The 11,945-nt window shown below is 40.0% G+C and overlaps 1 protein-coding gene across 1 annotated transcript in view; it reads right to left on the reverse strand.

Annotated features, from left to right (window-relative positions):
• Sde2 (SDE2 telomere maintenance homolog) overlaps nucleotides 1–8,913 on the reverse strand; it is a 35,792-nt gene extending 26,879 nt beyond the window's left edge. Inside the window, exons 1-5 of the mRNA XM_003462367.5 lie at nucleotides 8,718–8,913; nucleotides 5,087–5,204; nucleotides 3,660–3,771; nucleotides 2,671–2,840; nucleotides 1,173–1,287 (exon numbers count right to left, since the gene is read on the reverse strand). Of these exons, the coding sequence (XP_003462415.2) occupies nucleotides 1,173–1,287; nucleotides 2,671–2,840; nucleotides 3,660–3,771; nucleotides 5,087–5,204; nucleotides 8,718–8,837 (635 nt within the window). The 5' untranslated portion in view covers nucleotides 8,838–8,913. The remainder of the gene's footprint in view (nucleotides 1–1,172; nucleotides 1,288–2,670; nucleotides 2,841–3,659; nucleotides 3,772–5,086; nucleotides 5,205–8,717) is intronic.
• Nucleotides 8,914–11,945: the final 3,032 nt, after the last annotated feature.

The raw sequence follows: 11,945 nt of genomic DNA on the forward strand, positions 1-11,945 counted from the left end.
GTCAGCTAGAGCTACACACATAGTGAGTTCAAGGCCAGCATAAACTACATAGTGAGACCCTGTCTCAAAAAAACAGAACCAAAAGTAAATTTTAAAAATATACATATATTAAAAAACCTTAAACTATTAGACCCCTCAAAATAAAAAATCCAATCAAAAAATGGGTAAACGTAATGAATACTTCCTTAGAAGTACAAATGGCCAATGACGATGTGAAAAACTGTTCAACTCTGTTGACCATTAGAGGAAATGCAAATTAAAAACTGAGGTTCTATCTTATTGCAGAAAGAATAGCAATTAAAAAACAAATGCTGGATGAAGACTACAATATACAAATAATAATCATTGTTACTATCATCTTGTTTTGAAATCCTGTCATTTTTATTGTATTTTTATTTTCTTTCAAATTAAAAACCTAACTGAATGAGAACTGAAAATTTCTCAAGGTCAACATTGAACCCAATCACTGAATTTGATTTGGTTCTCCTCTAACTTGGTTTGTGAGCACAATTATGCGAACAATCAAATTCATAAACTGAGATACCACTGTATCCCCAAAAGAAGGCCAATAAAAAAGCAAGATTCAGTGGCACTTAGCATTTTCTAGAACTAGGGAACTATCAGGCCTAGGGAACTGAGCTGGCAAGCAGAAAACCAAGAGAATGACAGCAGAATGGGTAGGGAAAAGGGCTGCTGTGCCTTTTATCCCCAAGTGGTGGACACGTTTGGCCGAGCAATCAAAGACCACAAATACAGGAAATACAGCTGCACTCCTACCTAGAATACATGAATGTTAATTCTCTCAATACTCAAAGTAACTTGAATACAAAATTATCTTTAGGGGCCAGAGAGTTACCTCAGAGGCACAAGAGCCTGCCTGGCAAGCATGAGGTTGTGAATTTGATCCCCGATACAATAAATAAATAAAGTTATTTTTATACAATGTTTGCTGCAAGGAAAAAAATTATGCTTTATTATCTGCTAGTGCTGCTCACATCAGAAAGCATGAAAATATGTACTATGTGATAACCAGTGAAACCTGACAACTGAAGTGCTCTGCAGTCTTCTGGGCTTCTATCAAACATTACTCAAAAATGCACATGTGCCAGGCAGACAGGAAAAAATATAGCATTTCAATCCTTGAAGATCAATTTGGGATGAAACCTACTTACCAAAAGCATTTCCTTCTCTTTGCACTGACTCCATGGTCTGTCTGAGATTTGTTCGGCCGTTTTCGATTATCACCGACTTCTGCTGATACCATCTTGCTGGAGACAGCTTGTATACCTAATCAGAAATTTAACAAGTTTCTACTATCAAGACTGAGTTCAAAGACATGATATAACCTGGAATGAGAAAAGAGTACAACCTAAAGTCCTATATCTAAATTTCTTAAGGAGCCAGATGTGGTAGTGCAATCTATGATGCCAGCACTCTAGAAGGCTAGGTAAGGGTAGCAAGAATCTGAGAACAGTCAAGACAAGCTTAGCAAGATCTTACCCTTCCCCAAAAATCCTTTAAAAGGAGTGAGGGGATGTAGCTCAGTGTGAAAGCTCTGTCGATCCCCAGAACCATAAAAATAAACATAAATAAATTTCTTAAGGTACTGAAATTTTGTGTATTTACATGAGATTAATTTCAAATGCACAAAGATTTTAAATAAAAATTCCACTTCTGGAACCAATTTTTAAAGCATCAATACCCAAGTCATAACTTTTAGGCTGACACATTCATTATCTAGTTCTCCCCAAATCTAATTATTCGTCCTCTTGTTGATGGTTATTTGTATGTATTGATCTTTCTCTGTTATATTGTAACAACCCTTTCCCTACAAAAAGATTCATTTTAGTCTATTGCACCCTTAATAGGCATAATGCTTTAAAGACATAAAAAAAAGTTACTGGGAACAATCTTCTTTAAAACTGTTTTCAAGACTGAACTAAAATTGGAAGCAAATACACTGTAGTAAACTCCTGAGGACTTAGTTTATTCCTACACACAAACAAAGAGTTCTTACCTGGGGCCCAAAGGCTCAAATTCAAAGGTTAAATATGCCCAATATGTGCAGGGCAGTATGAAGTAAATTATGCCGTTGTCTGCTTTGTTTTGTTGTAGTACCGGGATTGAACCCAGGACCTCATATATTACACAAGGACTCTACCATTGAGATGCATCCTAAACCTTCTTAAAATTTCAGACTGACAGGGCTGGGGATTTAGCTCAGCGGCATAAGCACCTGCCTTGCAAGCCTGTGGTCATGAGTTTGATCCGTGGTACTGGTAAAAATACCAAAAAAAAAAAAAAATTCAGACTGACCTTGCACTATGTAGCACAAGCTGGCCTAGAACTCTCAGTGATCTTCATTCCTTAACCTCCTGAGTTGCTAGGATTACAGGTATGTGCCACAACATCCAGCTTAAAATTTTATTTTTGAGTCAAGGTCTTGCTAAATTGCCCGGGCACAGATCAAATCTGTAATTTCCTGCCTCAGCTTCCTAAGAAACTGGAATTACAGGCATGTACTATCATGCCACTCTGTTTTTAAGGGAAGAGATTTCAAGGCTTTCATCAGATTTTCAGATATATTCAGAACTGCCCTTTGTGCACAGTGTGGGCTAGTCTAACACTGATGGCTCTAGAGTGCTTAGAGACCACACTAAGAATCATCACCTCTGAGGACAGAATCCTCCAGGCGCTCGGCCATCTCCTGGCACTGCTGCTGGTACTCAGGGCTGGTGAAGCAGTGCTTGGGCTCTGCGAGCTTCCGCTGCAGTCGCTCTAGGCGCTTTTGCTCCTTCTCAGCATCCCGCTCAGCTTGCTGTTTTACCCAATCAGCCATTCTGGGAAGGGAGAGAAGAGATGTAACTGACCCAGCACAGTAGGTAAAGAAATGCTATTATGGTCATATATCACATAGCATTTCAATCAAGACACACGTATGATCAAAGGTCCCAGAACAGTAAAATGGAGCTGAAAAATTATTACTACCTAACAATACCTTGGCCATACTATTAACACATAACTGGATAGGTAAAATGTCCCTAACACAAACAAATGAATTCTCAAATTGTGGTATTTCCCTAGAAAGGCATATTGTACTTAATACTAGGATACTACATAAATTTAACTAAAACCCAAAGATGATTATTAAATTATGGGAAAGGTTAATTCTGACAATAATATAATTTAACTAGGTTTCTGATATGCACGGCTTATGTATAATTCACTAACAATAGGAAAGTATGCTGCTGGTTTAAAAAAAGGTGTATCAATCAAGTGTAAATATCACATTGTTTACCTCAAGGGTAAATAAAGAGCACAATAGAGCATAGACTGGAAAGGGAAATGTGGGGTTGGAAGGGAAAAGGCATTTTTAAAAAAGAATAGAAGGAAAAAAACAGAAAGCTTTTGCAAATGGGGAAGGGAATAAGTTAAAAGAGGGAGGGAACGAGAAAAATATATATATAAATTCCCTATGATGTGGGCACTATGTATAGCAAATATGCACTAATAAAAAATTTAAAAACATAAAAACCAAAACAGAATAGTTTGTGCTGTCATTGGTCATTTTTTATGCTTTGATTTTGTAACTTGAACTATTGCTAAGATAACACTATGTAATATATCAACTAGAGATGATTTCTTAATGTTAATCTTACGCTTTTTCATGATTGACATCTCGCAATCTCCTTCCACTGAGGTCCCGGCAAGCTTCTCGATTGGTTGTCTTCTCAATCTGAGCCCCAAGTGCTCGGAGCATAGATCCAAAACCTGAGCCAAGATGTTGGAAATATCAAGGTTAAAATGTATTGAATACAAGGCAAATTTGGTTTTTTTTTTTTTGTTTGTTTGTTTGTTTGTTTGTTTGCTTTTGAGACAGAGTCTCACTATGTAGCACAGGCTGGTTTTGAACTCTCTTATGTAGCCCAGGCTGGCCTGAAACTTACCATGATCCTTCTGCCTTAGCTTCCTGAGTACTGGAATTACATGTATGTGCTACCATGCCTGACTCAAATTTGTGAAAACAGTCTGGATCACAAGATTGTAAGTGACTTCTACATTCTTTTTACAATTTTTTTTTTTAAAGAGATGAATCAAAGGTTCTAACCCAAGAAACAAAGGGAAAAGGATAGATAACTCTGACATGACCCCATACCCTTTACCTTTCATATCGTATTTCCTGGAGTACTATAGTGTAGACTATCTTAAGAGCTTTAGCCAGGGCCAGATCCTAAGACTGCCAGAGTAAGAAATAAGAGCAAGGGGCTGGGGATTTAGCTCAGGTTTTTCACTGAGTTTAAAAGGAGAGGCAATTTGTCAGTGGTGGATAACACACTTCACTCTTCTGGATTCAGTTCAAACAGTACGAGAGCTCAATGCTCTGAAGCCAAACCAAGTCAGGTCAGATGAAGATAACTTTAGGGTTCCATATCTGCATTTGGCGAAAAGGCTGTTCATAATGTTTTTGCTCTTACTTTTTTCCTCTTCTTAAATGTGTGTGTGGTTATCTCTGTTGTTGTTGCTTTTCTCTTTTTAGATGTATAACTACAGTTAGGACTTATTTACACCAACCTGTAAACAATCGTGTTTCCCAAGGTGATTTTAGGTTGTCCTCTAAATAAGGAGACAAAATACAGATACAAGCAGAAGGATGTTTGATTATTTTAAAGTTCACTCTCTAGCAAACTGGTTAAAATAATGGTCATGTTTCTTCATCTAACCCTCCCTACAGCTTTAGTGCCTAGGTTCCTAAGAGCATCCTGAAGAAGAAAATGGGATTTGTATCACACAATTCCTTCCTTCCTTTATTTCTGAGAAAAGTCTCATTTTGTATTCTAGGCTGGCCTTGAACTCTCAGCAATCCTCCTGCCTCAGCCTTCTGAAAGCTAGGATCACAAGAGTGCACCACCATGCCCAGCTACACATTTTCTTCCTCAAAAGAACTAACGAAAAAAACACTCGAATTTAGATAATAAAGGATCTCATAAAAGCACAACAGACTTGTACACTATAGAAAGAACTTAATCTTGAAACACAATTGTAGAGATTATCAAGGTGTTACAAACAATGAACATTCATGTCTTACCTCCTTTCCCACCGCAAAGTCTAGGTTCCAGACTATAAACGGCTCCATGCTGTACTGGGCCACTGGTGCTAATGAGGGTTCCATCGCATTTCACAAAGAAGCATTCCAAAGGCACATTCTAGAGACAAATTTGAGTTTTTAATGCCTTTTATGACATAATACCTTTTTGTTTACCTTACCTTTTTGTTATTCCATTCACAAGCAGATAGTATATTCAATTAATATTTTTTGAACTAAAAATTAAAGCTAGTAAAAGAGTCATTCATGTAACGCATTCTGAATATAGTTTTTCCTAGTATTAGCTAATCATGATACATTGAACTTTCCGTCTTTTTTGACAAAATAAAAACTATTTATTTTTCCCTAATAGGTCATCTGAGTCCTGGGATACTACATGATGTCTGATTCAATAACTCCAGAGGTCATTTCCTCTGACTTTTTTTTTTTTTTGGTCTTTTTCCTTTTTATCGATATCAGGGATCGAACTCACGACTGCCTGCTTGCAAGGCAGGCGCTTATGCCACTGAGTTAAATCCCCAGCCCCTCCTCTGACTTTTTAAACAGGGAAAAGCCAATTTAAAATTAAAACAATAAAAATCCTGAAAAGTGTAAGTAGACCAAAAGAGAAATATGTACTGCTTTTCTTTTTTTTACAGTGTAGAAGATGAAATTCAGGGCCTCATGCAAGCTAGGTGATCACTCTATCACTGACCTACACACTACCAGAACTAAAGGTTTGGTTTGGTTTTATTGTGACAAGGTGTGACTATGTAGCTCAGGCTGTTTTCAAATTTATGATGTTCCCTCCTGTTTCAGCCTCCTAATGGCTGGGATTACAAGGGTAAACCATCATGCACCTTCTAAGGATACGGTTTTTAATACACCATATAAGCTTCCACATTTTTAGGACCAGCTAGCAGACATGCCTGTCTCTTATACCCCATCACTGCCCAAATCCCCAATATACATTGTGCATGTATCAAACACTATAAAAACTCTCTTTCTAAATACTACTGAGAGAGATATTCAAATTTATATGAAACTAGAAGTACACAGTTAAATCTACAATGTCAGAAATAAAGAAATCCAAACACCAACGGAGAAAAAAAATGCATTATTACTATCTTCCTGAAACAGAAAAGCTGAACAATTCATTCTGAATCACCTTACACAGCTATTTCAAAGGGTATCATCCTTCGTTCTTTCAACTATTAAATAAGTGCCTACTATTGGTCTAGGTACATTTCAAGTGTCTGCATAGTACAGCAAGTAAAAAATCCTGTTGTGTTAACCAAGAGGGTCAAATAGATCTTTAAAATTAGTACTTTTTTAGCCAAAAAAATAAATAAAAAATAATTTTTCTTGTTTTATTTCCTAATTAAAAATGGGGAAAGGCAGAGAAGTCTCTCCCTCCTCCCTGCTTCCTCTCCCTCCCTGTCCACACTGCATCTTTCTGGGGTAATTCAACAATAGCAATAGTTCTAATGAATGTGTGAAACTGAGAAACCTCTGTACTGTGTGCAGACCCACAGTGACAGTCAGTAAAGTGGACTTAGCCCCAGGCATGTTGCCAACATGGGCTCTGGATGTGTGGTTTCCACATGCAGAGCCTCCTTGTCTCACATTCTCTCGGCTTCCCTTCCTTTCCCCTCCATCTCCCATTTTTTTCAGATTTTCTCATCAGACTGTAAACCTTTTGTGTATGGGTTCTTTCCTCCTTTCACCCCCAAAGGAAAAAACTGTAGAGTCCCCCTGAAAAGCTAAATAAAATTAGTACTTTTTTTTTCAAAGAAATATGCTGCTTTTTTCAAACTGCGTCATGATGAGAGCATATGGCCACCTCTCCTCTCTTCAACTCAGGTGGACATATGCTGACCCCAAGAGGCTGGGATCCAGTTTCCACAAGAGAAAAATAAAGCCAAAAACTTAGAGGAGGAAGAGGAATGCAACAGTATGGTATTGTTTTTATGTATTATCTCATAGTATTTCTCCCATTTTTATTCCAAAAGCCCTTCCACATCTTGAGGTGGTGATTTGAGGCATAAAGAGGCCCTTCCATCTCCTTCAGAGCTAGCTTTGAATAAGTCCTTTCTTTTCCAAAAACTGATTCTCATGTTCTTGGGGAAGAGTGACCAATATCTTATCAAATACCTTTTTATAAGTTGTGAAGTTTTTCCTCACTCTTCTTTGTTCCTTATACAGATTAATGGATTTGATTCTGGCAGATTCGTACATGGACATCACATATTTTGATCACCCTGCCCCATTCACTCCCCTGTTAAGTACTGTTTCTATTCACATTTCACATTCACATTCACTTAAACAGAGAGAATGCAATTCTATTTCTTTTCTTTTGGTCTTTTTTGAGATGGGGTCTCACTATGCAGTTCAGGCTGGCCTTGAGCTCACTTGGTAGCCCAGGCTGGTCTTGAACTCACAACAATCCTCCCACCTCAGCCCCCGGAGGGCTGGGATTACAGGCGTGAGCCACCACACCCGGCTGCAATTCTATTTCTTATTTCAAAATTGTTATTCTCAGCTGGGCATTATGGTGCACACTGGCAATCCCAGCACTGCAGAGGTGATACACACTGAGCTACACAGCAAATTCGGGGCCACCCCCTGGACTACATGAAAAAAGAACATAAAACCTTATTCCCAACACTCTTCATAGTTAAGATCGTATTTTTGCTGGTCTCTCTTTGGATTAACTGCCATTTAATTTGAATATGGTACTCAAAAGAATTATTGTCAAACATACTAAAAGTCAACTATTTTGAAAAATACTTCCCCATTTAGATGGTCAAAAACAGTTCTACTGAATTTACCCTGACTTGCAATGTAGAAAGGAAAATGAAGAAGCTGAAAAGCCATATTATTTGCTAATACACAGGTCTTCTAGAAATTTGTATTGTTACTACTGGATAAGATTATAAACAATAAGCAGAGAAAACAGCCTAGCAAAGATAAGGCATGATTACAAAGGAAAAGAGCTCTAGATGGAGTCAAAATTCAAATCGGATTCAGGGAAATCAAATTCTTTAGCTAACTGACCAGGTTTAACATCTCGTAACTGATAAAGGTCTACTTGAGAACTTAATAAAAAAAAAAACAATTTGCCGGCTCCTGAAAGGTTTTCATTCGCCTGTCGTAGTCACAAAAAATAACTATGAAAACACCTATGTAATAGGTCTCAAAAACTCATGCCCTCAGTTAAGACCCTCGTAAATGGCTGGCCCCAATCCATTTTTCTCCACAAGTATCCTTGGCCTGGCTTTGGCTATGACATATAGTACTTTTCTAGGTAGAAGCTAACGGGGCTGTGTGACAAAACACATCTCGTCTACCTGTAGTGTAAGTCCTAACTATCCAACCTCATTTATGAGTAAAGAGCCAAAATGTTGACGACGGAAGGCTCACTACGCATCTGCAATTTTTCTTTTCGTGAAGCAAAACGACCACCGCCACGAAGTAAAAGCAAAGTCCCAATGTCAATTGGAAGCATCTTAAAACTCGAAAATTCAGTGCCAAAAACCCAGAGAAAGGACGCACCCCAATGGGCCCTCTCCAGCGTCCGGCCCCGCTTCAGTCCTTCTCTCTTCCCTCCCTTCCCTTCCTCCGCGATCCTCACCAGATGTTGGCAGTATCGGTGGATAACATCCCGTACTGAGCACCGTGCTGTGTCACAAAACACCGCCTTGCAACCAAAACCGAGGCCGCGAACCCACACTTGCGTCCCTGCCTCCGCCATTTTACCCACTCCAGAAACTACAGAGCGCCGGAAACGCTCGGCACCACGTAAATCACACTGAGTCGCACCAGTATGACGCCACAGCTCTTGTGGCGCCTTGCCCCGCCCAGCTCCGCGAGCCCCTCCCCTCCCGGGGCTGTCACGTGATTCAGCCGCCTACAGAGAAGGGGAGGGAAACAGGAAGGGCCTGATTGGGGCGGCTAAGGCAGCCGAGTACCCTGGCGGGGAGTTCCTTGGAGCAGTTGCTAGGGCGGGGTTTGAGGAACTGGCTGTAAAGAGCTAGTGTTAGGCTGCCTTTGCCAGGGTCTGGCTGGCGCGAAGCACTTTTCTGGACCGTGTGCCCTGGCCCTCTTCCTCGCATCTGTGTATTTTTGATGACGGATCCCTGTAGCGCGAGAGCTCCCTGGAGGCGCCGGAGAAGCTGCCCTCTGCACGCGTGCGGGTGTAATGTTTGCTCTCTGAAACGTCCAAGTCTTGGTTTCTGCCGGCCGCGTTCAGTATGTCCCTTTTCTGCCTAGCTGCTCTACGTTGTTTCCTACGCGCCCCAGCGGTCCCAGCCTTGCACAGCAAGTGGGCCGTGAGAAAACGCTGGCGCGCCTGGGTTCGCCTGGCAGTGTCTGCGCCACCCTGGGCGCCAATGCGCGGGCCTGAAGGGCACTTAAGGCTCCGCACAATGTCGTGGCGTTTCCCAAGCCCTACACAATTTAAAGAGTGAGGTGAAGTGGGAAGATCTTTAGGAGTTATCTGAGTCTTCTAATCACAGGTGACTCTCGTTCTGACCGCCAAGGGGAAAACAACAAAAATTTTCAAAAATCGAGTTGGGAATGGTGACTGCAAGTTCAAGACCAGTCTGGGTTACAAAGTGAGGTAAAGGCCAGCTTCACTGCATAGTAAGACCCTATCTGGAAAAGACAAAAATAAATAATTTTTTTAAATTATTTTTTTTTTAAAGCCAGTCAAATTTAGCAGTGGGGGGAATTTTTTTAAAATTAAAAATCGTCTGTAACAGTGTGAGCAAAAATGGAATATCAAGGTCTGTGAAGTTAAGATTGTTGCATTTGGCCAGGACATAGCTCAGTGGTACAGTACCTGTCTGGCAATCCCAAAAGAAAAGTAACCATTTATACACACAGAAGGGAACGTGAGAAGGAAAAGGAATCCATGGTGATTCCGGGAGATGAAAAACATAAAATTAACTATGTTGTGTCTAGAAGTAGTATTTTACAAAGGAGGTGTCCTGGTGACCATAGGATACATAGATGTCCCACCAAGCTTATGCAAGCAGTCCAAACTCAGGTATCCCTTAGTCCTATCTCTCCAGCTCTCCATTCTCAAGGATCCTACACAAGTAATCCAGAACCCTGAGCCTTAATTTTTCTTTGCTTAATCATGATTTCTACTTTCTAGAGATACAAAATGGCTACTTAAGGCCCACAGTGGTAATCCCATCTACTCTGGAGTCTGAGCCAAGAAGATCCCAAATTCATGCTCAGCCTGAGCCACACAAGGAGACTCGAAAAATGTTAAGGAGTGGGTATGTAACTCAACGTAAGGTCCTGGGTTCAATACCCTATACCAAAAAAAAAAAATCCAAAAATGGTTATTTCACAAATCTGGGTTTTTCTTCTCCTACAAATAACAATATAAAAGTCACTTTATATTTACATAATATTTTTGTCATAATAATGCATTTATTCAATAAGGATTAGTTAAACCCTCCTTATGAGTTCTAATATCATTTATTCCTAACATTAAGTCCAGTCCTCTCCAAATCTATAGTCTGAATGGATTTATTCACTTTTTATCCTTCTGTTACATTTAAATTCCTACTTATAGGGTCCCAGGTATTGAATAGGAATTTCTCGTTTAAATTGTAAAATAAAAAATTAAATGTGGATATATAAAAATATATGAAATAACTATTATTAACCTTTCAAAGAAGTTTCTCAAGCAATATATAAGCCATTGTTAGACCTTTACAACCTAACACAGAAGAGACATCCATTAAGAATTGGCTAGATAAGGGGCTGGGGATTTAGCTCAGTGGCATAAGTGCCTGCCTTGCAAGCAGGCAGTTGTGAGTTTGATTCCCAGTACTGACAAAAAGGAGTAAGACAAAAGAAAGAATTGGCTGGATATCAGATGAGTTACTAAGGTAGTAAATCTATTCCCAGTGAAAGCCTGAAGAAACATATTTTGCACTGATATAAAACATTCTGTCCTAAGGATGCAGAATTCAACTTGGATTTCTCACTATTTATTTACATAATGAGAGAAACTGAGGTACCTGGAGTTAAGGCTATAGCCAAGAACATGGTGCGTATTAGTGGATAAAAATCTAAAAAGACAGATTGGTTGGACTTCAGAGTATAGTGAAGGGAGGTGTCCATGTACTATAGCCAGTGCTACACAGCCAGGCTAGTCAGTGATTATAGAAAAAAGAGTCACTACTGCCACCTTCCCCCATTGTGGTATCAGGAGGGGAAAGCCAGGAAAGCACAGGCGTGGTGATAACTCAGTGGAGTGTGGGGTGGAGCCAGTTCCTCTATTGTCAAAACACTGCAGTTTTGCTTTTAGGGCCCTATTTGCTGTTCTTTTCAGCAAACCACACTGGCTTTGTTCCTGCCTGTGTCCCCAAAAGAATGACTTCAGCTGTACATTTGCTTTTTTGAAGACTGGCTGAGCCAATGAGCAGGACATTAGGAGAACATCCTGAGGCAACACTGAATATTGTTCCCTGCCAGGAAATGACAGCACCAGAAAGGCAGTGCCTGTGTGGCAACTCATGCCAGGGCTTCACTGAGCCAAATGTCCTGCTGTGCTGGAAGAACAGGAAACAGAGCTGCACACTGGCAATTTCCATAGACAATAGACGGTTTCCTAAACTAGTGAGCCTACAGACTGCACATGTGTGATATGGAAGTTGCACTTCTGTGCTTTCATGTCCAGAGGAGAGGAAAGAAAGATGTTCATTCTCTATAAAAAGCAAAGCCTCCTTGCCACAAGCACAAAACTGCCGCAATTATCCGAAATTAGCCAGGAACAAGGAGGCCAGCTCATAGGATAGAAAAACTGCTCCGGGGTAAGAACAGTGTAGCCCTCACTCGG

Source organism: Cavia porcellus, unplaced genomic scaffold (genome assembly GCF_034190915.1).
Source record: "Cavia porcellus strain 051 isolate PalLab524CR breed Dunkin Hartley unplaced genomic scaffold, mCavPor4.1 scaffold_28, whole genome shotgun sequence".
In the NCBI taxonomy this organism is placed as follows: domain Eukaryota; kingdom Metazoa; phylum Chordata; class Mammalia; order Rodentia; family Caviidae; genus Cavia; species Cavia porcellus.